Source organism: Toxotes jaculatrix, chromosome 15, assembly GCF_017976425.1.
Source record: "Toxotes jaculatrix isolate fToxJac2 chromosome 15, fToxJac2.pri, whole genome shotgun sequence".
Classification (NCBI taxonomy): Eukaryota; Metazoa; Chordata; class Actinopteri; family Toxotidae; genus Toxotes; species Toxotes jaculatrix.
The window spans coordinates 17,139,413-17,167,282 of NC_054408.1; the positions used below are offsets into that span (position 1 = coordinate 17,139,413).

Consider the following 27,870-nt stretch of genomic DNA (forward strand, 5'->3'; position numbering starts at 1 on the left):
GTATCTAATGTGAGTAGAAAATTTGCCACAGTGCACACTTACACTTCTCTCTCTCGCATTGGCATCACATTAGAAGATGTATTTTCTGTGTAAAGTACATATATTTTAAAAAAAAGAAACTGCTGTCTTATGCATGTAACTCTTGGACTGGAGATTCTGTTTGCGTCTCAAAATGAACATAATTAATAGGATTTTTAAGTTTTTACCATAGATCATAAGACAGCCCTCAAATATTCAATGTCAAAAACACACTATGTCTAAGCAGAGATTACCTGGATGAGTTATTTACTGAGACTTGATGAAGCTCCTTCAGAGCAACTGAAGACATTATACAGCTGTTTTCACAGGCTGAGTAGTCAACACCAAAGTCAAATCCAGAGCACTGTTCAATCAATCACAAACAGAACAAGGACCCATAGTTGTCAAATCCATTCAAAACTGACCCACAACCCTTAAGTGAATTGATTTTAACTGTCTGATGGCTATTAGAATTGACCACAACAAAATCTAAAGCTTGGTGATTTGATGTTTTTACTGCAATTTCTGTGTCCACAGCTTTGTACATTTGTCAAATGCAGTTTCTCATCTTTTGTAATAATGATTCCAACATTAAACAGTAGTCACCTAACTCTGTCCTCCATGCTACCTTTTTCCACACTTATCCACCAACTACTGAAGGGCATGGCGTCTCTCAATGGCATCCTCAGTGGGAGTGACTCCCAGTTTGTCTGTTCAGGTGAACAACACAAACGAGGGAGTGTCAACCACACTGACTCCCTTTTTGTGAGCCTCACCTCATCTCTCAGTACATTGTGATGTTGCATATCCAGCAGGAAATTCTTCATCACCGGGAAAGATGTTTCCAGCTGAGCTCTTCCCAGTGTGCTTTGGTGCCATGACCTGAACTTGAGAACACAGAAATCGATGGAGACTTTGCCGGGTTAATAAAATATATGCAGGATTTAGTCAACAATATTTCTCAGGAATCCAGTTTCATCTTAAAAAGAATCACTTTGGCTGCTGATATCTTAGTAGGTTCCATGAAATTGGTTTAGTTTGACAGCAGTTTCTCGCCACTTAGGTGTACTGGAAACAAGCTGTGAACACAGCACTGACACATTATATCTTTTCAGTTAATATGGTGAACTATTTGAAAATACTTGCCTGTTTATATATCCAGCAGATACAGAGCAATGTTATCATTCACCCGGAGTCATGTTTCTGTAACTGATGCTTACCCACTGGAGCTCTGGGTGTACTCATTCACCTCAGAGTCACCCTCTCTTCTACCTCTTTCATTTCCCTCAGTTATTGTGGAGACTACTTCATTTGGAGTCACATAACCAAATCTGAAACTGAGTACCATCATCTTCTCCCCAAATCCTTGTGTCTAAAAGTTGGTATCTATATCCACACCTCTCCAAAATGGTTGTAAGAAACGTGTCTTACACACATCTTACCACATACAAGCCTCTCAAGGCTCTCATACCTGGTGAATTTGACTTTTTTTCTCCATGAAGTGTCCTTTAACAGCTCTAGGGGTCCCTCTGCTGTCCACTCCCTGCCTCTGTGAGAGCTGATGGGTATGACAGTAAGAAAGATATGAAGTCCTGGTGAGCACACAGCCTTGCAGGCCACTATGTTCGCACTGACCTGGCAATGGACAGAGTAGTGGATCCATCTTTCAGGGGTGTTGACCACAATAACCTTACGGCCATTGTCAGGAAGACTCTGTCTCTCAACACACTTCTGTACATCTCTAATGATGTCTGTCTGCCGAGGATGGTGTCTCCAGTCAAACTCGTCTCTAGCCAGTCGTGCCCGAGTAGGACAATCCTCAGTTCCTGAAGGCAGTGTTGCTCCCCTGGAAGGAGACAAGACTACTCATCAGCAGTAAAAACAATTCATCATATCACAGTCATTCCATTACTCACATCTGATACATAGCAATTATGCTGAAAACTTTATTTAAATGCACATATATGCACACATATATGCACACACATATATATATATATATATATATATATATATATATATATATATATATATATATATATATATATATATATATATATATATATATATATATATATATAAAAAAGCTTAGCATAGTTCTAGAAAGTGAAACATGCAGTTATCTTCAAAGGGTCTGTATTCATGAAATTTAAATTCTTGGACATGGAAAAAGCAGTTGACAAAACAAACTCACCCCAAGGTCCGTTTAGAAGCTGAACATTTTCACTCTTACCTTTTAGGCCAACATCGACAACAAATCCTTAAAGTGCAGAGAAAGCTTCGGGACAACTGGACAAACATCACCTGCTGATGAAGATCATGAATATTTAAAGTCGTACATAGAAACTTGTGGTTTGAACTTAAGGTTCTTCGAGGAAACCAGGTCAAGATACTTTAACATTAATTACAGTGTTAACAAGGCAAGAATCACACTGTTTCAGCTTCCTCAGAAAGCCTTTTTATTCAGATTCAAATTCAGAGTTAATGCCACAGCTGTTGAATTGCCAGTCTTTAAAAGAGTCCCTGAGTCAGAATGAACTCGATTCAGTGACTGTGCAATAATGCACATCATGCAAAAAGTAAGGACTACAGTAAGAAACCATGATTAATTACAAAGTCTGAAAAATGCTTTGTAAGCGTCATCTGTGACTACAGCCTTCTGTCTGTGGCTTTAATTAGAAGAGAGGCATCGCTGAAGGTATTTACAGCTCCAAACCTGACAGGTGAGACAGTGTTGAGTATAATAAACCTCTGCAGATAATTTTGTAAACTGCACCCATGAGGCCAGCTCAATTCAAATCTTGCTCTGCTGTAGCTTTTCATCATTGGTACATTTGGTTGTAGCCTGAATGCATGGCCCTGTCATTCAAAAGAGATATTGCAAAAGAACAGAAGAGCATCTCGGCCATTTCTAAAACTGAACCGCATAGTCATCATTTACATTATGTACACGTTTATACAGTCTCTCATCACCCTGTCACATTCTTGTGACGATATATCCAAACTGTCCTGGGGGGGCAATCTGATGGAAAACTAGTTTGTCATTCAAAAGGTCTACTGCAAAAAAAAAAAACAAAACAAAAAAAAAAACAGCTAAGTACATCTCTACAATTTATCAAAGTGAATGTGACATTCATCATTTAGCTTATGTACATATTTTCAGTTTACAGTCTCCACATACCGTCACGCTTGTGTGATTTTATACTGTATCTTAATGGAAAACTGTGGCTGCATCGTGATGAAAGGAGGTTGATGGATGCCAGTGTGTCTCTGTGAAGATGGATGTTGATGGAGGAAGAATGGATGGATGGAGGAAAGCATGTTTTGTGTGGATTCAGCTACCCCTGTCCCTGTTATTATGCTGTGATACATTCCTTTTATCCAAGCTCCAGTGCAAAGAGAGAAACTCACACAAATCCAAATAAGTCGAAAGAGTAAGAGTTGCTTTGTGATTAAATCCTTTAATATTCTCAGGTGTTTTAATTGAAGTAAACATAAAAATCGCCTTAGAAAACAAAACAAAAGCTAACGCAATAGGTGCCACTAACGGAATTATCTCTGAGATTTAAAAAAAAAAAAAAAAAAAAAAGTCATAAAGTGTTGTCAATTTCCTATATTATTTGGTTCCAGTAGAGAATTCAGAAAAGGAAAAAAAGCAACCACAAGTTACAGTTATTTCTTTACTGAATAAAAAACATCCAGTGTAAAAAGTTTTTCTAAATACTGGTTTGCAGTGGCGTGCGGTGACTTTTACAGAACGGCAAGCAGAGCCAAAAAACCAAGTACGTGTACGTGGACCAACTATGTGTAATAATGTGAGCAATATGATAAAATCTGTGGAAGCTGAATCAAGGGCAGCTTGAAAACGCCTGTCTGTAGCTAGCTATAGCTAGTCACCCCTCAAAGATCACAGGATTATCCACGATGCACATACATCCAGAAAATGTTGCTCCCTAGTCAACCTAGCTTCCACAGAAAACAACCAACTGCGGCCACAAGAGGGCAGTAAATCCCAAGATGAGTGCAAACAGGCAGATCAGATCCTTTAAGGGACAAAACGCTGTTCTCAGGTGTAAGGAGAGATATCGTCTCCACCTCAGTATCGTTCTAATTGATGTCTGTTTTTAGATTTAAATGGCCAAGCACTACTCGCCTTGCTTGTCCCGATGGCATGCCACTGCTGGTCTGAACTTCTCAGAATCCTTTGTGCATTTCTATCTGATGCTGCGTATTGGGAAGAAACAGATTTATTGTAGAAAAAGATAACAGGCTAAGATTCTAACCTAAAAGCTTTTCACAAATATTTGAGGTAATGCAACTCCAAGTATCTTTGCGCAAAAAATGTGGATTAATTACTAACATGACTTTATCCAATCTCAGTTCTCTTTATTTCTTTAGGTCAAAGCTTTTCAACAAGTCACAACTAATCCCAGCAACTTGCTTACTATACTGGAGGACATTTTTCACATTTTGACCCTTCACTACAACAGGGGCTCAGTTAGCGTCTACATTTTCACACAAAAATTAAGCAGCACTGTCTATTAAGGCTTGCATGAAATCTGTCTGGACTGAGAGAACTCTACAGAAAATACACAACATATCGCTGTTGAGGAGTGACGATCCCAAAAAAAATTAAACCGACAAAACAAAACAATAAGATTAATACTACATGTGGCACGGGAGGGCAGAGGGGAGGAGAGAGCAGGACACAAAATAGCCCGTCCATGTCTTGCTACCATAGTTTGCATTTGGGGGACCAGGAAATGTGGCTGGTCACACTGGAAGAGATCCAGTCATGTGCTGCAGCAGCAACCATTTGATTTGTGGGACAGAGAAGCCTTTGACAAATCAACACCTTCCTAACTTTCCACCTTGAAGATTAACAATGGTTTTCAATTATTCATACATTTTGGTGCTCAAACCAAATAAATCTGTGCTACTCCACCATGCACTGCTGTACTGTGAGGAAGAGTGGGTGAGCAGAGGTAAGAGGTGGGTGCTGTTTTAAAGGGCTGGCGAATAAGCAATCCCTTGCCTGAGCAAGCTTGATTTAAGGCAAAGGTTAGAACATCACTACTACAGTCTCTATCAGGAAAGCAAAATAATATTCTAACAGCTGTGAGGCTACATAAAGACAGTTGGTGACCTTTTTATGGAACCTGGGCCCACCGCCATTCAGCAGTAGGACACATCACATCAAACCGAGCAGTGTGAGCTGCATTTTTTTTACTGGCATCAGAGGGGGAGTGTTATGTTGAACTGCTTCAGTGTTTGCTGGCTGAATTAACATCACATTTAGGGGGTCAGAAATGGTGCAGTTATGTTAAATTAAAAAAAAAAAAAAAAAGGAATAATAACGTGTATGCAAATTCCTATTTGTGTAAAGCAAATGAAAATAGGAATAGTGATTGGACAGAGAGTTGAAATGTTTTAGAATGACTCTGTGGGTGTTGGTGCTGCGGGCTTACAAATGAGACCTGTAACAGATGGTAGGTATCCTTGATAAGGACAGTTTTCACATTCAGAGCCCTGGTTGTAGTTTAACAGACACCAGCATCTCCAAACCAGGACGTTTAAGGGTCAATTCACCAAGACCACCAGATTAAAGTTTAAAAAAAATTAGTCTCCCCACTTCAGCCTTGTGATATCTAGCCCTGGAGATGATGTGGGATTTATATTTTGAGATCTCTGCTCTGAGACTTTTGCTCATACCCTCATACAATAGAGGTGAGATGAACTGAATTTCACTGGTAGTGAAAACATCAAGAGGAATGTCTCTTCACAGAAACAATCTGCCAGGCACTCGGATAATCCAATGATGTCAGTGTGGACAGCTTTCACTATTCTTTACATTCGAAACATAGTTTCTGATGAAAACTGTCAGTAATTATCTGAGTAATTCAGACTGTTACTGGAAATACGCTCTGCTGAGTATAGTTTTTCAAATATACTCTTACAATGATTTGAGCAGTTTTATCCACCATTATTTGGTATGGTAGTAGAAGTCTCAGTGGCAATTATCTCAGACCTTGACTATCTGCATTGCTAGATAAGTCAAGGTTAAATGGTAAAAATGTTTTTTGTGATTTAGGTGAAACGACCCTTTAAGATTAAGGAAACCAGGCTGGGCCTCAAGGCACCGGTTCCCATTACAAGTCCCACTTAGTGAAAAAAAGGGACGGAGACGTTCTGCATGTTGCTGTTGCAGTAAAGCACCGCCCCTGGATGGAGGTTAAGATTTAAAGAAAATAATAATAAAAGATCAGATAAGGATCGGTTTGTGTTCTGTGGGAAAAAAAGAATGAGAACACCACGACTGCCTGATTGGCTGATGACTGTGACAGGAAGTGGAGGGAGGTAGCACAGAGCAGAAAATGGGCGGACTGGATGTCCATGAGACCTCAGACAGGTTAGGAGCTTGACCTCGGGATGTTAACGGGATTTAATGGGGCTGGTATGGGGACTAGCTGGATAAAGAAAGATGCAGGGAAATACGGTCCTGCATCTCCCCCTCCTTTTGTCCTGTCTCACATCAGAGAGCTTGAACCCCCAGACCTTCCATGCTCTCTCTCACTCAAGTGCCATTTGTATTTCTAACTCTGGTCTCTATTATGTTTTCAAAGCTGGGTCTCCTCCCCAGCCTACCAACTGACTCAACAGTAGGAGGAGAATGGAGTTGAGTAGGGGTGAGACACCGCAGGGCGACCACACAGAAACGGCCGTACACGGGAGGGGGGGGGGGTGACACACTTTAGTTTTGTTTCTTGGCCTCCTGGTTGCCGTAACTGGAGCCTGTTTTCTTCACCTCTGTGACCCCTATGAGACGGCGGATAGCTATGGAGGCTGTAGAAGAGAACAAAGGGGGGAAAAAAAGAAGTGGGGTGAATGAGGACAGCAATTCAAATGTTAAATAACACTGAGCCTTTAGCAAATTCAAGACCTTCATATTTCTTTTATTCCCCTGTTAAAGTCACCAAAAGCCACAGGCTCCTGGTAAATCCCTGTGAAGAAGAAGCTGTATTAATTTTCATTGCAAGTGTCACTGGTGCAGAGGCTACCTACCAATGATGAGGAATATGGTGAAGCCAATGATGAGGAGGGGTGAGCCACTGACAACCACTCCGCAAGCAAAGTTGATGAGTGGTGAAAGAAGCAGGGTGGCCCAAAACAGGAAGTTCAGCAGCGTCCATGGTCTCCGACGTGGGATTATTGTGGGTCCGGGGAACTTGCCTTCCTTGCTGTAGTACTCCTGCAAGGCATCCTGAGAGGGATAGGAGGAAGAAGTAGTTTGCACTTCATTAAGTAATCATGTATGCCTTTGCTTAATTTGACACACACATACTATACATAATATAATAAATCAAAGCATTCAGTACATTTTCGGTCAAAATACAATAGTTATGGAAATACACTTTGAGAAAGAAAGAAAAAAAGCTAACAAACAGTAACCGCTGAATAGAAAGCAACAAGTGCAGTAAAGTCTGAGAGTGTGTGTTTAATGGAATCTTCTTTAGAATTTGGCCTGTTGACCTGATTGTGTGTTTACTTACTGTGTGTTTACCACAAATCTTACATGTAACATGTTACAGCATTAAACAACAGGCACCACATATCTGATGTTAGCTTATATACAAAAAGACCTGGGAATCAATTTAAGAACAACAGGTGTTTCAATCTTGTGTTTTTATTCATTGTTGTGATGGGCCCTGTTTAGATTCTGATCATGTATTGTGCCTTTAACATCAGCTTTTCTCAATTTTACCTTCTCCTGGTAGAGCTTGTGCAGCCAGTTAGCACACTCCTCCTCATTATCTGGTATTTCCTCCACAGAAAATCGCCTGGGTGGAGAAGTGTAAATATTATACAGAGCTGAGTACATATTTGGTTTCAGTGTCATTTAAAGATTTAGCTTTGACGTTCAGAAATGAGAACACGATGAACAACTGAGATAAATTTGTCTATGTGAGAACACAAATTCACGAACACGCAACAAAAACAGAAATGGACATCCATCACAAACTGTTGGATTTGCTCATTTATGCAGCAATTTGTGTCGTAAGTGCAAAGAAGCAAAGCAAACATGAAAAATGTAGACAAGACGGTGGATATACAGGAGCGTGTAGTTTAAATTATGCACAGAGATCTGAAGGTGAGTGACCCTTGCAAGAATGATGTGAACTTCAGGTGAAGTGAGGATCTGTATCAGAACCTGATGAATAATTTTTACTCATGGCACAAAGGTTGTTTTTCCCTCATGTTTTTTCATTATTTCTCCTGCTCTCACACGTTACACCCATGGTCATTATTCCAGCTGCAAAACTTAATCTTGATGAGAACGACAGGCCGCGACTGGGTTAGAAGAAACATCTTGAAACACCACACACCCGAACAGCCACAGGTGCATTATACATCAAAAAAGTATTCTTACATTATTGACAGGAACCACAATCTGAACCTGAAAGATTTCTTTTAAACAAAGAAATAAATGCAAATTATGAAATAATGGACAATAAGATGTAAACTACATTTCATGATCAGTTTCATCAAGATGACACAAACACACATAGATGCTTTCCTTTTTCTTCTGGACCTCCCAGGGTGCAACAGAAAATGTTTCAGAAAAATACACTGCTCCACATGTGGTGTGTTGTGGTAGTTTCTCACCACCAGGGGACTCCCTCACCTAAAACTCACTTCCACGCTGCAGCATGGATTATCGATTTTTCTGCTAAGTGGTCTCAATCTTCAAGTTTGTGTGTATCTGACTCCGGTCTACTCATCCATGTTTCCACAAATCTAAAAGAAGTATCCTCCTGTTCCTGGGTTTATTTGATCAAAAATCACTGTATTTGTTTTATTCAGTTATACAGTCCAGACAAAATACAAGATTTCCCGCAGGCTCCCGGAACCATCCCAGTCGGTTTCCATCTCCTGTCCAGTCTTTTACTCAGTAATAGTGCTCTGCCCATCAGAGTTATTGTTCTGAAACCATAAACATGCTGGGAAACTAGCCAACACTCTGAGCACTCTCACTAGCTCTTTTGTTGTAATAGGACAAAAATGCAATTGGAAGGAGGCCAAACGGTTTAAAATACTTTCATCATCTTCCACTTGAAGAGACTCAGTACAACTGGAAGTGTATTGCACCATTATTACAATAGCTGATAATGCAGAAGTAAATGGAGGGTATCAGCGGCACTCACCTTACACTCATGTCGGCTTTGTATTTCTTTCCGTTGACGATGCCCAGGAGAGTGGGAGTTTGGTTGTCTTTGAAGTTGAGAGTCACATCATACACAGCAGTTACTGTAAGACAGAAAACAAAAATCCGATTAAGAACAAAAAAAAAAATCCTGTGTGTTTTGAACATGATGAACTTTGTGTGTGTTTGTATATATCACCTGTGCCCTTAAGACACTGCAGTGTTGTGGTGAATCCTTTGGTTCGGGGTAGTAGGTGGTATTTGAGCTTGGGCAGGCCTTTACTCTCTGCAACCTGCATACTGATCTGGTGTTTCTTCTCTGTAAAACGGGTGCCCTCGCAATACAGAAGAAACTGTAAGGGAGGAGAGTTGTATTAATACACACACCATAAAAAAAGACAAACACTATTTTATCTCACTGGTCTTAATGCAGGCAGGTGGGTGACAGCTCTACCAAAGACTGTTTAATTTGTTTATCTGAACACAAAAAGCCATGTCATTAACAGTGGCCTGATGCTTGACTTAAGAGGTAATTAGATCAACTGCTGATCTGCCTAATCTCAGCAAGCAAACTGGTTGAGTCACTGTGAAAACCTGTAACACAAGGTACTTTACACCTTCAGCAAAGATCTATAAGCAAACAGCGAGACCTGCTGCCACCAGATAAGATGGCTTCAACGTAAAGCACTTGTTTAAAAAACAGAAAAGAGCTGTTTTGCATCACAAAGTGGTGCCAAAGCCTCCTTGCACTGTTTATGCTCAGTGGAAAGACCAGTTCATGAAGTTTCACAGAAAAAAAAGAACACACTCTCCTGTTGAGAGATTACAAACACAGCTGCTGCACACAAGGAACTTCATTCGTGTATCTCTGCCAAGATCAATCTGGGTAAGAGAAACTGGGTCAAAGAGCAGCATCTGGAATTCCTTGTATTTTGAGAGTTTTTTTCCCTCTGCACTGACATTAAATGATCACTGAATAATTCCAGTTTATCATAGTTCAGATCTTATTTTTGTGGTTCTGGCAATTGTCTGTATTTATAGTAATAACATCAACATCAGTTCACCAAGACAACAGGTGAGATATGGGAACACAAGCAGTCAGGCAGGTTGGTCACACAGTAATATTACCCAAGCTGCTCACTGTAAACAGTTTGTAACAGTGCCAACTGTTATTGTTTTATTTATAGCAGATGTGCATTATGGTGTATTATGTTAGTGTATTGTGATGTAATGTGAATATGTATGGTTGTGCTGTGACCATGTAAATTGTGTGGAACCAGTGAAGAATAACAGCTCACCTTTGACCTACTTTACTTGCTGCAGTTGTGCTCACACACAGATTTCTTGTGCAATGAGGGATTATTACTCAATTTTATGGGTGTGCTCACATTTAATATTACTTGGTCAGATTATTTCTTCTTCCCCTTTATGGCTCCTTTTTAGCAACATCTCCATGTTCTGAGCTCTCCATAACTGACTTAGTGGTTACAATGTTAGCATAACAAAAACATAAAGGACAACTTAAACAGTACCACTTCACGTCCCCCTATTTAGAGTTTATTAACATTCATTGTTTAATAAACAATGAATAACTGGAATGAATTAACATACCATTAATGTAGATGAAACTGTATGTAAGTCTTATTAATGTATTTGTCAACAACTGTATCTCCTCCTGGGTCACCCGTAACTGGATGCTGGAATTTAAACAGATGATATAAAATATATCTTCATAGGAGACGTTATAATCGCTGACAAATACTAAACATGAATAAACACTTGAAAGTGTCTACACTAGATGTGCTTACATCTACATTAGTGTGTTAGAAACCATTTTATTAAATATCTATATAGTGCTTATAAATGCTAAACAAGGGGACTTAAAGTGTTCCCACTAAAACTAAGAAAATGTGAACAAAGAAACTGTAATTCTCCATAAAATAAATAACCACCTTAAGCACAGATCCACACTGAGCATTTAGAATCCTAAAAGGAAACTTGATTGCACAACTGGGCTTTAGTTGACTGACCTCTAAGCTACCTAATATGGTTTGTTGTGTAGGAGACTGAAAATAAAATAAATCCTTTTAAAAACTTACACTGATGTACATTATCAGAGGACTGACAAACACAGTATGTCTGACATGTACCTACCCACATATATTCAGGGTAGTCTTTGAGCCTGTCCAGTCCACTGAAGACAGTCTTACGGTCCTCCTCCCACTTTCTTTTGCAGAAGACTATTTCAAGGAAGTACCAGGTCCAGCCAATCAGAGGAACCTTCAGCAGCTCGTGTTTGGCTAGCACTTTTGAACTCTATAGAGGGAGAACATGTATAATGAAGAATGGATTTCTCACAGTATAAACAAAAAAGCAACATATAATGCTGACAAAGGTTAACACAAAGACATTAAGATGTGTGTCTCATATTTTGCTACATTACTGACCCCTAGGACGCCAAATCTTTCACACATGGTCCAGCCACAGAGGAAGTCAATTTCAAAGTTGTGGTTGAGGATGATGATGACATGCTCTTTGCCAAACTTGTCCACCGTAGCCTGGTCGGTGTATAGGGTGCAATCTGTGCCTGACCACCACTCCAGCAGCATCACCAGCTCTGCATAGAGATGACAACACATCATGAGCATTAGGAAGGTACCGGAAACACTTAAGGATATCTAAAAGTAGAACTGCACTATTAATTGCTGAGCCTGTAGTAGAGACACAGGGACCCCGTTGCATCTGCCGTTGGTTCAGGGTTTCTCACCAAGTTCACACCAGGTGTGTCGGCCAGAACTTAAGACCAAACTTCCCTATAGGCGATAAACCAATGGAATGCCATCAAGAAGGCGTCCGTATCGGCAGTAAGGAGGTCCAAGTGCACTGCCCTTGTAGTGAGGCACTTGAATATGATCCCCCATCTCTTCCCCCGGCGCCGGCCCACGTTGACCTCAAAGGACCCAAAGCAGTCCATCCCCGTAGAATAGAACGCAGGCTTGAAAAGGCGCAGGCGGGCTGCTGGCAGGTCGGCCATTTTTGGTACCACTGGTCCAGCTCTCCATCGCTGACTATCAGCACAGCTGTAAGGGTGGCGCCGAACTGCCTCACGCCCTCATAGGATCCAGAAAGAGCGCTGAAGTTCAGCAAACACACGTTCTGGGCCTGGGTGGCAGAGTTGGTTGTCAAAGTCCCGAATCAGAAGCTTAGTTGCTGGATGGCTTGGATCTAGAATGACTGAATTAAGGGGCATCAGTCCTAGGTCTTCTGCACGACAGAGTCGTCCTCCAACCCGGATGAGCTCTCCACTCTCATCCAACTCAGGAGATAAAGTGAGAACTCGGCTGCTTCTTGAGACTAGCTTCCCCACTTTCAGTAGGCTGTACTCTTGTGGGAAACTATCTCTCTGAGCTCTCTGGAGGATCAATTACTCAGCCTGACGGTAGTCTTCAGCATTAGGGTGACCACTAGAGTCGGCCGCCCAGTGTAACTCCCGTGCTGTCACGTCCAGAAACTCCCTCCATGAGTTACACTCGTTAAGGTCCGGAGTAGGCTGACTTGATGCAGTTACAGTGACCCCACAGAGGGCACCCTTGCACAGCTCTAATTTGGCTTGTGCTTGGTCGAACACAGGGTCTTCCGGCCAGGAGTCTGAACTCTGCAGGAGAAAGGAGGGTTCCTGACTCCATCTGTTGGGCTCGACTAGTTCTCTCAGTCATTTCCCTCTGGTCACGTCATCAGCAGGGTTCCTTGCTGAATCAACATATCTCCATACATAGCCGTTAGTCAGCTCCTGAATCTCGGCCACGTGGGTACCGACAAAGACTTTGAATCGGCAGGATTCAGATTTCAGTCAGGCCAGCACGGTCGTCAAGTCAGACCACAGGGTCATCTGGTCGATGTTGAGCATGAGTTCTTTTTTGAGAACTTGTGCAAGCTGTGCCCCGGTAAGGGCAGCACAGAGTTCTAATCGGGGCATGGAGTGGGCCCGCTTGGGAGCGACTCTGGAGCAAGCCATCAGGAAGGAGAGATGCACTTCACCATGTCTGTCAGTGGACCGAATGTATGCAACCGAGCCATATGCTTCGTCAGAGACATCACAGAATATGTGGACCTCTCTATGAAGACTGCAGGGGTCCGTCTCCTTAGGTAAGTATAGTCGAGGAAGGGTGACCTGTGGTAGGATGCTTAATTTGTCTTCCCAGGCCTTACACTGTTCCAGAAGCTCTGGGGGTAGCAGTGGGTCATCCCATCCACGATGTTTGCCCCAGAGGTGACGGACCAGTATCTTGGCCCGTGTTGTGTAGGGCAAGATGAACCCTAAGGGGTCATACTGACTAGCAAGGACCTTGTATATGTTGTGCATGGTAGGAACACCATAATCCACTTGGCAGTGCTTGAAGCCGAGGACGTTGGTGTGGAAAAGCCAGCTGACCCCGAGAGTGGATTCTGGAGTGTCTGTCTTGTTCTGAGCTAGCCATAGCTCCACGCTAGCTGACCGGCTCTCTTCTGGTAGGTGGCTGATAACGTCTGGTTCATTGCTGGCCCACTGACGCATCTCAAAGCCAGCAGATGCTAAGAGGACTTGTAATTTGTCGACCAGAAGCCTCGCCTCGGCGATGGTGGGAAAACTCTGGAGGCAATTATCCACATAAAAACACTTCTCGACTGAGATCCTCACATCTTCGTCTGGCTGACTGTGATCCTTGATGTGGCGCTGTAGGGCAAACGTGGCACAGCAGGGACTGCAGTCATACACTGCAGTCATACACTGCAGGAGGTTCTCATACACTGCAGGAGGTTCACTCATACACTGCAGGAGGTTCACTCATACACTGCAGGAGGTTCCCCTTGACTCACATCACGCCAGACAAAGCGGAGGAGGGCACAATCTTCTGGGATGAGGCGAACCTGGTGGAACATGCCCTTGACGTCTCCACTAATGGCCACTGCATGCTCTCGGAAGCGCAGCAAGACTCCCAGAAGTGATGCTCCCAAAGTCGGCCCAGGTAACAAGTAATCATTGAGGCTCTGTCCATGGTACTGGTAAGAACAGTTGAAAACCAGTCTAATCTTGCCATTATGGCTTACCATTATAGCTTACCATATGGTGTGGGATGTACCAGGCCTCATGACACTCCTCAGCTGGTACTTCAGGGCCACACTTGACGATAGAGCCTGCCTTGACCAGTTTTCTCCATTTCTCCTTTATATGCTGCAACCTGCGCTGGGTCTCTGGCCAGTTGCCGTTCCATCCCCCGCAAGGCAGGCATGACGGCTTCTGTGGTAGCCTGGAGGAGAGGCATATCCCTCTGGCGCAGTAGTGGGGTTGCATAACGAAGTATGCTGTTGACTTCTACTCTTGTGGTCTTGGTCTTGCTTGGAATGAGTGACCAGCTTCTCGCTCCTGTATTGAACAGTATCAACCTGCCATAGTCTCTCCACATGGCTCATCAGCTTGCTCACCTGGGGGGCTACTGTTGTCAGGAGGCACTGCTGTGGCTGAGTGAGGCGACTGACTACACTAGCTGGGCCCTGGAGAGTCCAACCCAGCCTTGTCCGGATGGCAGCAGGTCCTCCTGGAGGTCCCAACCTGACGGGTTCTATGGGAGTAATGAGATAGGGATGATCGCTACCAATCAGCAGTATAGGTTTCACATCTGTGAGGGTCCATATAGGAAGGGCAATGAGGTGCTTGTACTTTCTCCTGAGCTGCTGCATGGGGTAGGTATGACTAGCCAGCCTGATGCGAGCAGTGGTGAATGCACCTGTGATCTTGAACCTAATCTTTGGCTTCGTGGGGGAAGAGATGGAGAACGACACTGACGCACCGCGGAGTGTCTTGAGCTCCTGTCGGATGGTGCATAGTGGTAAGTCCTCTGATGATCCCTGCACCCCCAACTTCTGTGCAGCATCCGGCAGCAGCATAGTTCTCTCAGAACCGTCATCCAATATGGCATAGGTATGGCGTGTCTGGCCACCATAATGGATGCAGACCTTAACCACTTTCAACAGGACTCGGCTACTCTCTGTAGGTCGGTCTAGATACAGCACCTCTGTCGTAGCTCTCGTGACGTGGACTGTTCCTGGTGTTGCTGTTGGTGCCTTAGGTGGCCTCATGTTGACTTCATGAAGCACCTGGAGGTGTCTACCTTGGCAGAGGCTACATGGCTTCTTTAGGTTGCACTGTGCAGCCTGATGGGACCGTGCACAATGCCAACATCTCTTATTGCTCCTTATCCATTCCGTCAGATGATCCTTGGTAAGCCTGGTCACTGCGGTGCACTGACTGAGATAATGCTTGTTCTTATTCCCCTTACAGGAGTTACCTGATGCTTGAACTTCTGGCTTCTTATCTGCATCATTCCCACCATGGTGAACGGTAGGGGGGCGGTTACCCTCTCGACCATCAGGTCTGAACACTGACTTCTCCTTAGCCCCTTTCACAGCTAATTGTCCTTCTACTGAAGTATGAGTCCTGACACCAGGACTCATACTTCAGTCACTCCGACATATCAGTTAAGGTGTGGGTTCGTATGCCTCAATAGAACATGCAGCGACGAAACTCAGCTCTCTGCTCAGGTGGTAACTTACTTAGCAGGCGAGCAACATGTGAGCCACACCGTAACTCTGCTTCTCCCTCATAGCCGAGGGTTCTCAACATTCCAACCAGTGACTATACTTGGAGTGCAAACTTCTCGGATGAGACAACATCTCCACGCCTGATATCGGGTCCAGCACAGCAGCAATACGCCTCAATACAATCTGATGTGGTTGACCAAACTTGTCATTCAAGGCAGCTATCATGTCCAAGAATGGTGTCGGAGAGTTAAGGTAAGCATCCGCTATCAACCGCGCCTCTTCTAGTTGCAGATGATCAACCAACACTTGATACTTAAATAGCTCAGGGGCTTCTGGTGGTAAGAGGTTCTCCAATGACAGCTTAAGGCGAGCAAACTCACTTGGGTCATGACGAGAGAAGTTACGAATGGTCGGCCGTGGTCCATAGTAGCTTGCTTCTGGAACACTGGAACTCCGGCCCGAACACTGTTATGTGGTGGTGGCAGGGGTGGTAGGTCAGCAGGCAACAGCCCTGTTATCGCTGAGCCTGGCCACGGTGGTGGTGCAGGCCAGTCATCCTCTTCAACAGGTGCAGCTGGAAGCGGTGGCTGCACGGGTACAGACTGATTAGTGTGATTAGAGGAGGGGCTCTACAGATTCTGGATAGCATCCACTAACTGTTTCATGTCTGCTTGCAGTGCTCTGAGCTCCACTAGGTTTGATGATATGCATCACTGTGTCTGCTGGAGGAGGTGTCTCTCATGACGGATGTCCTATAACTCAGCCTTTGCATCCTCATGTGGGTGTGTGATGCAGATGGCTAGATGTGGGGGAGTAGAGCGCTCATGGAACTGCTCCCTCAGCTCACTCCCGGGTGACAGCAGAGGGGCTAGCTGATGCTGCTGGCTGAACTGTTGGTCCTCGGCTCCATAGCACAAGTCCATCTCCTGAAAAAGAGCATCCTGCCTCTGCACACGGCTTTTTGAGGATGAAGCAAAGGTGAGGGGGGTCCTCCTGGCCTTTCACTCCTGGCCTTTCACTCCTGGTGAAGCGCCTCTACATCCTCTCTGTATTTCTGACTGATGTAGCCCAGATAATCCACATCATAATCTGCATGGCGTGCTGGGGGACGAACGTGTCGTCGGGGGCGTGCACCACAAGCATCATGCTCTGGAAGTTGTTCCATCTCCAATGTAAACTCAGTGATCTGACTCGAAGGACCATCAAATGTAGTAGAGACACTGGGACCCCGTTGCATCTGGCGTTGGTTCAGGGTTTGTCACCAAGTTCACACCAGGTGTGTCGGCCAGAACTTAAGGCCAAACTTCCCTGTATATCTATATTCCAATGAAGAGGCAGGTGATGGAGCATTCAGGTGTTTTATTGCTCTCTTAGCAGGCAAGGAGGTCATGTGGTTTTATTTCACCCACGGACAGACCACTGGCCGTGACGTTAATGTACCATTTAACCATAGCTTCACTCACTCTGCCGACACTCAACTCTGTCTGAATGCCGCCAGTTACCCGATTCAGCCAGCAAAGGGGGCCGTCCCAAATGAGCCGACCAACACTACATATACAAAACATCACTCAATGAATATATAATATGCTTAACTTTGGGGCCTTTTCTACAGAGCCAAAGCATATTCCTTGAAATGCATTTCAGGTTCTTTAAGGTTTTGTTGAGTAATATAAAAGTGATTCATGTTTCAATACTCAGTTTACAGTTTGTTGATAGAGAAAACTCTTCATAGTTACAGGAACAACATGGTAGGTATCATCTACTCACGACTCCAGAGGGAGTAGGAGAGCCTGCAGTTGATTCTGCGGTAAAGCTGTTTGTTGATCGGCCAGAGGATGCAGGTGCAGAGCTGGATGAAGTTTATGATGAGACCGCTCACCACAAACACAAAGCCCATCAGCAACTGCAGGATAAACAGGCTCTTCAGGTAGGCCAGCAGAGTCATGGCTGAGGAGCCTGGAGAGCTGGGTAGGCTCCTCTCTATACACTACGACCAACCTGAGAGGGGACAGAACCAGCAGAGGCGGCGCCATAGCAATGAGAACAACTTCGGTGAGAGATGTGGACAGAGAATGAACGAGCATGAGGGATAATGGATAATAATAGAAGGACAGGCTGGTAAACAAGAGTTTAGTGGGACAGTACAGACAAAAGGATGTGGCCTGTTTTAAGTCCGTTATTCTGCAGGTGAACATGCTTCCAGGAATTCAAAAACATAGTGTTTCTTACCACGGTGGGATCCTTTTACAAGCCGCGTTTACACGGTCCTTCAGCCAATACTACAGTCCTGGGAAAGACAGAAGAAGAGAAACTGATTTAACACTGGCAGATGTCACATAAAACATAAAAGGCTATGGTTCAGAGTCATTATGGTAAAATTTAATAACAAATGCTCTGCTTGTTTCATCAAACAGGTTGAATTGTGTTAGCCAATGACACAGGAGAACAGAAATGGCTTCTATAACGTGAAACAAAGGGTAAATGCTGTGACAGGAGGGCTAACACTGGAGTGCACGAACAAGGAGTTTCGTTAGTTTTTATTTTTGTGACCTCAGCAGCACAGTGGCTCACTGGTTAGTACTGCTGAAGATCTGTCACATCCAGCTGCATCTTAACAATTACATGCCAGTTTAAATTAAAAATCTGTCAGACTGTATGAGCACTATAAAGACATGATCTTGACCTCTAATAACATTGATCAAAGTATCTTGAACATGTAATAAATAGCTGCAGCCCAAAATTCAGGGCAATGCACCATATGCTGCCAGTAACGTTGCCAACATTGACAGACATGTCACCAGTGTGGCGTTTAAGGTTCTGTCTGGGCCTGTGTTGAGTTTCCTTTGGGTGCTCCAGTTTCCTCCGACAGGTGAACTGGAAATATTTAATTGCCCCATGGTGAGGATGTGACCATGTTTGCCTGCTAGGGACCAGTCTAGGGTGTTTCCATGTTTGAGCAAAGCATGCTGGGACAGGCTGAACATGAATAAACAGATACAGACAATAAAAGGATGGGAAAAAAGATGGATCTGAAATTATACAGGCACCTGCCACAGACGAAATGTTTATACAGTTTATGTGTAGTCAAAAGACCAGGTGCAACACTAGATGCTGTTTTGTTAAAGAACATATCACATTACATGATGTACTGGTTACAGAAGCTCTGCTCATTTAACCACTGCCACCCTAACACTGTCGACAAAAACCATCAAGCATTTTTCTTAGAAGTGACGATCACTATCAACGACTACCCATCAGGATGACCAGAGGCCAGCTGGCTTTAAATGGACTGTTCTCACATCTGCACCAAAGCCCATTACAGTGTAGGTCAAGCCAGTTTAAAGCTGTTCTGAGAAACATTTCTAATCTGCCCCATAAGGAGTTGTTCCTATGAGAGCCTGTGTAGAGATCTATGGTCGACGGGGCTTTCACCTGCTTTGTTTAATATTACTTTTACTTACTTATTACTATTTTTTAGTAACAGTATTGACTCTCGATGTCAGAGTATTTGGCTAAAATCATATTTATATACCAAAAAACTTGCTCTAAAAAGATTTTAAATAAACTGAACAAGTAAAACAACTGTAATTATCACTGAAACCAAGAGACAACATCGAACAATTCAACTGCGATTTGATTCATTACAAGAATTTAAGAGCAATGCATAAATATTTCACTCAATGAAGCTAAAACTTGTTTTTTTTCCCATCTGTTATACGATTAACTGTGCAGTACTAGAACCATATGTACAGTCACCTGCATTCACTGCTACAACTGTGTCAGCAAATCAGTTAAAAAAAAAAAAAAGAAAAAAGAGAAGAGGCCTTCTGGTCTTTGCTTTTTAGAACAGCCTGTGAGCGAGACAACAAAGGACAACAGACACATTGTGAGCCTGCGCGTCACTCTGACATATAAGTCTTCAACCACAGACACTGCCTTGTTCACAGGGCAACTGTGATGACTAGTTTCTTGTGTCTTCAAATATTATTACATTTTATTTTCCACGAGTGCAACTACAAAAAACAAACAAACCCCTAAATGTCCAGTGCAAGAGCAGATATCCAGTTGCTATCCTCCTCAAATAACCACATGGATGACGGTGAATGAAATACTAACAGTTAAAAACAATCACCCGAGGCGTTTTATCTATCCTAACAAATAATAAACCACCATAAATCCAAGAGGTCTTAATTTTTAAGCAATCTAAACATATTTACAGCCACTTTTGCAGCATGATATTCCTTTAAGAACTATCTCAGTGAAGGGCAAACCAACCAACCTAAAATAAAGCCACATAGTTGAGACAAGGCCAGTTCATTGTGGGCTGGCGACAAGTCTTTTCCAGTGCAATCAATCCCTCTCGCAACACTGCAACACAATACACAGAATAACAAAGTGGCCCGGGTGTGAAGGGAAGGAAATCTTACATGCACATCCGCAGAACTTCAGCTCAGTCTCTTGGGTCAGCGGACATAAAAATGTTTCTAAATGTCTGGAGTTAGGACACGCCAAAGTGTTGAAATGCTGTCACGCACGCATGCATGCTACGTGTCACCTGATGGTTCTGATTGTCAGTCCAAACATGCACAGTTGTCTCTGCGTGTTAGAGATGTGGCCTTTGTTCCTACTGGGAGAGAGTGACTGGGAGGGGGAAAGTTACACTACTGCACATTTCACTTGTGGCTCCTGTAACATTTCTTGGAAAGGCAAGGCAAGTTACAACACTAAAGACTCAAAGAGGGCAGAGTGAACTAAATACTCAGTGCATCAAGTGCACGTGCAATGAAAGAAGGTTAATGTGTTAGGGACAATACAAAAGGGTAGTCTAGAATGAGTAGTGGGGGAAATGATTCACAGTCAGTTCCTTCAATGTCATTCAACCTCATGGTTCCATAGTATTTGTCTATAGTAACACTGCTTATAATTACAATAACTGAAGCATAATCTACTATATAGGCTCACGCCTTTGCTCCAGGCTGTCAGGTCCATTAGGAGAAGGGGAATCTTTATAAATGCTCACATCTCCCCCACAACTTCTAGTTGTCTAACACTTGGTATTTTGTTTCTGAAGTGGTTAACAGGTTTCCTGATTATTATCAGTCTGCTGTGCATTACTGGGTTAGGATTAACCAGCAATGGCAGGAGGGTAAACACACTTGTTAAATGTGTGATTGAATACTGTAAGCTACGGAATTTCATCTAAAAATATTGACCAGATTTGGAAGAGCAAAAAAATTATTTCAGGGCTAAACTAGCTAGTCTGCAGTGTTTGGCCATAAGCAGGTAATTCCCCAGCCTTCAACTTCTGCTGTGACAACAAGTAGCAGCTGTGTGTCAGCAGCTCAGGCAAACATGCCATGAACTTTGTTATGATTTTCCTCCACTCTCCACACCCAAGGCATCCATTTCAACTTGAAATGGAGGTCTCCATAGAGTAAAATGTGTCTTACCACAGACTCTGTGTGTATTGATGCCAGCTCTAAATGTAACTTCACTTAGCAAAATGCAGCTGAGCTGAAGCACTATATTTGCTGTGAGAACTGGTATTAAAGTGGCCAGCCATGGTCTTGCAAGAATGTTTGTCCAACCAAGTTCATACATTTTTTTCTTCATCTTGATGAGGACATTCTTATTTGAATCTTTTATTCTTCAGTTTCATTTCAAAGGAAATAAAGACCTGCTATTTAAACAATGTGATTTCTACATTGATTTGTTTGCGTTTAGGCATAATGGGTGTATGTTCACAGTTAACACTAAAATTTGCCTTCCCCTTACATAACAGCTTTACCCTTCAAGTATCCTAACAATATTAAGCTTAAAAATACTCTATTAATGAGTCTGATACAACACACAAATACCTAAGTGCCCATTGGGTTTGGTTACAGTTGTAACAAACATGCATGTGTGCTTAGTGGGACAGTTGAAAATACAACAAAATACAACCATAGTGACTCACATGCGAAAAGAAAATATTAACCTAATAATGTAACGTATAATGTAAGAAAAAAAATAATAATAAAATATATATATATATATACACACACACTACAACATGTATTTATTGAAGCAACCACAAAAGATAACTCCTTATTTAAACCTATGGTAAATAACTCAGGGTAACGTAATTGGTTAGATTAGTGCTCCATTTCAGCTATTTGAGTTAGTAGTTAAGCATTTAGAGTAAGCAGTAAACTGATTTTTAACATGTTCAAACTTGACCCCCTCTCCAAACTCAATCTGAATATCACCAGTATTGAGTTTAAAAACACCATGATGTCATCTCACCAATCAAACAAATCAACTTTTCCTGCAGTGTGGTGGTTTAACCACAAAAAAAACACATTTGTCTTGCATTGAAACACAAGGAACCCAGACAAACATACACTTGGTTTGTCACAGAAGGCATCTAGATAAAGAAACACTGGGTTTGGCTGTGAAAAAAGCCAGTGGAGGTACACCTCCCTGAGAGTGCAGGGCCCACCTGTGACCCCACTCAGCCTGAAGGAAAGATTAGAGATGCTGACTGGGTTAAAGCTGCTTAAGGTCGGACAGCTGCTTCTGTCTGAGTCACCTGAATACAGCTTCTGTGCCAACAAATAAACATCTTCTCATATGAGAAAGGAATGCTTAAATGTACCTCAACAGATGCCAGCCTAAACATTGGCAATGTTCAGCCACATCTTGGCAGGTACCTCACCTTTGTGAAGCTGTTTTAATTCTAAAAATTTAATTTGGCTTGGAAAGGTCTGCACTCCACTAACCACTGTGAACAGCTGAGTTAATGCCCTAGTGTGCTATGATGACTTCTATCTCTTTTGCAAGTTATAATTAATCTAGCAGGACCCATCTTCGCCTGCTGTGGCCACAGGCCAAACCATCTCTCTCTTTTAACTTACCAGTAGACATAGTAGGCCATTGCCATGACCACCAACGCCCCACAAATCCCAGTGAAGATCATCACAGCACTCTGGTTCAGCATTTTGGCTCCTGGTATCTCACCAAATCAAAGCCAGAATAAAAACATAAAGAAAGGCCTGCAGAGAGCAATGGATAGTCACAGGCTGTCCTGCTTCATAGCCATGATAATCCCACAGAAGGAAAGAGAGAGATTATGATGATGCCAGCAAGAACACAGCCAGATCCCAGATCTTGCTGGAGCAACTGACTAATCAGTGCAACAGTTTAGTGAGAAAAAAAAAAAAGAATTTCCTATCACCAGAAAAACTACCAAAAAGAGTGGATCTCCATCAAGAGCACATGCAAAAAAAACATCAAAAAGTCTTTAAGGCCATAGGGGATTCTTACTAGAGCTCACCAATGAATGCTAGATAGACTGAAAGATGGCTCACTTCTGGAAGGAGGGAGTCACACATGTACTGTAAGTAGTGTCTTACATGCATTCCCATCCTCTAATCCAGTGGATCAGATTAGTGCTGATTAGCAAGCTATGGGCACCCTGGATGTGTCACATTTCATTAACATTAACAAAGAAGAAGGCTGGGCTCTGCCCAACCAAGGTGGAGTTAGCAGAATGGCATCTGTTACGCTAAAGGAACCAATCATAGTGTAGGATGTCTTGCCTCACCTTGCCATTGGCCACTGTTAGTGACTTGGAGCATCAGACTGACGTGACCTCAAAGAGAGGGTGAGTAGATTCTTTAAAACAGTCACTTCTTGTGTGCTGCCAAGCTGTGCTTTGTTTGTTATTGGTCAAGTGTAATTAAGAATGAATTAACCCAATGTCTGGTTCATCCAACATCCTCACTTCCTCTGTGTTCCTGACAGTACCTCATGTAGTGAAAATTATTTGCAATAGATCTATATTACTCAGCCACACAAAGATGACAAACAGGGCTAGTGGACAAGCCAGCAAAAGCCTTTGGGGGTTCTTGCAAAGAGCTAATGTCAAATCTGTTTCACACAAGCTGCCAGAGAGACAAAGAAATAAACTGTCAAGTGTTTACTGAAACAGGTCAAAGGTTAGAGTACAGTCCTGAGGGCTTGCCACTGGGCATTAAAGCCAAATATAAAAAGAGATAAAAATAAATAGTGATAGCAGGACGATGAAGGTCATTTATGTTTGAAACAACGGAGTGCTCTAAATCCTGCACACAGCAACACAGTCCTGCCCAACACTCAACAACAACTGCAGTTATGTAGTCGTATGCTGGGCAACATGTGACACTTAAAGCCACACCACTTACTACTGCCAGAAATTCCTCTTGACGTTACACGTGGCAGGTAAAACAATATTAAAAGTGAATTAAACTCCACAGCTAAAACCTAACAGGGAGGACGATTCAATGGCAGGAGAGATTTAACTTGCACTTGCCCAGGTTATATCCCAGTTTTGGTAATATTGGATTTCACAGTTTATGAGAAAATTCATACTTGATGTCACTGTCATAGCAAAGTAATGTATGGCAATAACACAATGTGCACAATGCATGTGCACAAACTATGTCTTTTTTTGGTCTTTACAATTATCAACAAATTCCCTGAAAAGATCAAATCCAGCTATCTACTGATCCAACTAACATATGGTTGTCAAAAAAAAAACACTGACACATTAGACACATTGCCTTTGGGTGATATGTCACTTATTAAAATAATCACAGTGAATGTAGTTTATTCCTCTCAGCAGTCTGAACATAGAAGTGTGTCCTCAAGCATCCTCATTAATGTCTATTCAAGACAAGAATTACTCCCCAATGATCAAAAATGCAGTTGCAGAGCTGCTTCAAATCCCATTTTGAAAAAAATAGGATTTGATATTGAGGAAATGATTCCATGTAAAGCCTCTACAGAAGGTTTTATCTCAGAGAGGACAAAGTTATTTCGGTAAATCTAGTTAATATTTCTTCAGTACTTTCAAAGTTCCCTCTGGGCTCTATTTGGCCACAAACCCCGGGCAAGTAAGAAGGGATGACTGATAAGACCTGAGGATACATAAGGTGCTCTTTGCTGAGTCAGCAAAGTAATGGGACTAATAGCAGGAAGAGGAGGGGGAGGTAAGAGGTCAAACTGCCATTATGCTTGAATATTGAACCTATTCATTGAGTATGAATGGTCAAAGTTACTCTGCAGTTTACCAGCAGTTGATAAGGTTATACATCGTTAGAGTGGGATTATGGTCCAAGATGGAACTGCTCAGATAAAAGGCTTATCTACATGTATACATGTAGATACGCCTATGAGTACTCTAGGGCAATCCTTTAGCTTGATTAACAGAAAAGAGTTCAAAAGGGTACACAGACGTGTCACTGGACTTTAAACCAATGGTATATTTGCACAACATGCATGACTCAGATTTGAGGTAAATACTTAGATTTGGCTACCAACACAATGCATGAATATCTTACTAATCAATCATTTCTGTTTGGGCTTAGGTTTAGGATGCCAAAAGTGATGTAGCCCTCCTGCAAAAAAATACAATAAAGTAAGTTTGGTTTGGCTTATTCTTGAGGAAAAACTGAATCACTATAAATAATACATTGATTACCTAATGTTGGCTGGCAAGATTTCTGACAAGATTGAAAGCTGGAATATTTAGATGTTTCCACTTGTCCAACTTACTCTACATTACAGTCATCATTAGTGTCATGTCATGTCATCATCTGCCGCTTATCTGGGTCCAGGCCCAGGTCACGGGGGCAACTGCCACCCAGTCCACAATGCACCGAAGTCCTATGGCACCTCCACAGGTGTGAGCCCATGGGAGGTGGTGCCGCCCCCAGAGTGGGATTCAAACCCACAACCCTGAGAGATTGAGTCTCATGCTCTACCAACTGAGCTAACCAGGCGGCTTCATCATTAGTGCTACACACTTTATCTGATTAAGTGAGGAATGGCCCTGTGGTCAGCAGGAAGAAATCATCATTATCACTAAGGCTGAAAATATTAGAAAGTCAGGTGTTGATTATCTCAACAGACAAAATTAACAAAGTGGAATTTAGATAACTGGCTGAATTTAGATAACAGCTTTGTTTTAGCTATTTATCCATTAATCCAAAGCAACACACATATACACTGCTTGCATAATAACTGATGATTTTTCACAAATAATCATTTATCATTAGTAATGCCCTGCATTACAGCAGTAAACACATCTCCCTGTCAAGGTCTTTTGCATTCAGACACACTTAACATGTGGCTCTACAATACCTGTGTGCAACCAATGAACCAATAAACATATTCCCATTTAGTATTCATTATTAAATGGGAATATGTTGTATCAATGCTATATAAGGCTTAAGTCCAGTGACCACCCAAGACCTCTGCTTCCTCTTCCTTACTCAAAGAGCCACATCTAAAATGAGGCTAACACTGCATATATCATGTTTTTACCTGTATGCTATGAATTAATACTGTAATGTGTGTAACGTCTATTTATCATATAGCTATATACTCTCTTATCATGCACTCATATATTAAATTCTATGTGAAATACATACAACTTGACCTGACCTAATGTACTGAGTATGCTGTTTATTGTACTTTGTGAAGACACCTCTTATGCTCCCGGTGTCTCCAAGAACTTACACTTGATCTCAGTTGCTCATCATTTTTTAACCTTCAGATTATTTTGTCTCCCTGCCATCCTGGTATGTGAGAAACAGGCATCCAAAACTCTGGGAACTTGTAACTCGGGGTCAGATCTCATTTTTGAACTCCGAACAAAAGACGCTTGGTTGATGTTAACTTTAAAATAAAACACTCAATGTCTATTTGAGTCCTCCTCGTAAACGAACGAACTAATACTCATTTTTATTTTCTAAAGTCACAGGGAGCCACAGCAGAGGGATTAAAGACCCACATGCGGCTCTGTGGCCGCGGGTTACCGACCCCTGCTCTAGCCCAATGCATAAACAGTCACAGCATTATTGTGATCACTGGTAAGCACCAAAAAACAAACAAACAAAAAAAAAAAAAAAACAAGTTCATAACACTGATAGCAAAATGTCAGGAATGATTACAGTAACAGTACTTGCCTGTGTCGTACTGCCTGCCACGCTGGTTAAAACTGAGGTTCAAGCCTAAGGTTAGCACCGACTTAGAGAGCCGCAGACTTGAATGAACTCCAGTAACCTTACGTATGGTGTGTGTGGTACGACGCAGGTCAACTCGGAGACAGCTGGCGCACATGACGTACAGCGGGGCATAGACGGCTTGCAGAGTAAAAGCATTTTTTTAATGAACCCACTGACACTTTGCCATCAACTCTGGCATCCCACACTATGTGCCCCTCCAGTATCTGCACGGCTTAGTTTTGCAGCCCCATGGCCTCTAAATTAAAATGCACAAGTGGATTACATGCGTCAGTGCGGCACGGCTAACGCACCAAAGGCTCAATAGCCAGCACGTCTAGTGACTGGGCTTATCTTTTGACACACATGTCATGAGTTAGCTGCCCGGTGAGCTCAAAGTTGCAAACACACATCACTCCACATCCTGTACTTGAGAAATGAACATTAACCAACCTGTCTAACCATTGCTATAAGAAACAGCAAATAAGTCAAAGCTAGCTGACACCACCTTAAATCTGACGTTAGTGTGGAACTCAACCGAGCAGCACCAGAAGGACAGGGGCAGCTGCTAACGGCACACGCTAGCATGCTAACGTAGCAAAACCAGTGAAGCTGGGGTAAAAAATGTCTTCGAGGAGCAGGATGGAGTCGGATAGTTGGACCGTTCAGTTGCTAATGAGTGCCACATTTCCCCACATACATCATTTATCAATAGTCAACTGACCTGTGAAGCTTGCTAACGTTATGCTATGCTAGTTAACCAGCTAACGTTAGCTGTCAGTGTCAGTAACGGTACTCTGGGCTTACCTGCAAATTATTCACTTGGGAGTCGGTAGATTCTGTTACACTTTTTCGCTGCTTTCTGGCCTTCGGGGGCGTAAAAGAACTCTGTTAAGAAGCCCTTCTTACTTCGTATGTTTCCTGTAACGCAATAAAAATGACTTGAGGTAATGCGATTTGCAGGAGCGCTATTGTTTGTCGGTTAAAGCCCCACATTTCCTCAAAGCCCATCTGAAGGTAGCATGCCCTACATCCGGTCCGCCC

At 42.6% G+C, this 27,870-nt stretch overlaps 1 protein-coding gene across 2 annotated transcripts; it reads right to left on the reverse strand.

Annotated features, from left to right (window-relative positions):
• Window positions 1-5,318: 5,318 nt before the first annotated feature.
• On the reverse strand, window positions 5,319-27,821 carry agpat3 (1-acylglycerol-3-phosphate O-acyltransferase 3). 2 transcript variants are annotated; one of them, XM_041056907.1, is made up of 10 exons: window positions 27,634-27,821; window positions 18,029-18,086; window positions 17,567-17,797; window positions 11,668-11,837; window positions 11,375-11,536; window positions 9,420-9,573; window positions 9,222-9,324; window positions 7,781-7,856; window positions 7,081-7,279; window positions 5,319-6,861 (listed from the first exon to the last, which is right to left on the reverse strand). In XM_041056907.1, the coding sequence occupies exons 3-10, from the start codon at window positions 17,742-17,744 to the stop codon at window positions 6,770-6,772; spliced, it is 1,134 nt and encodes a 377-aa protein (XP_040912841.1). In that variant the 5' UTR covers window positions 17,745-17,797; window positions 18,029-18,086; window positions 27,634-27,821; the 3' UTR covers window positions 5,319-6,769. The 2 variants fall into 2 exon arrangements, with proteins under 2 accessions (XP_040912841.1, XP_040912842.1); XM_041056908.1 differs by lacking the exon at window positions 27,634-27,821 and adding an exon at window positions 26,791-26,877.
• Between the last annotated feature and the right edge of the window lie 49 nt (window positions 27,822-27,870).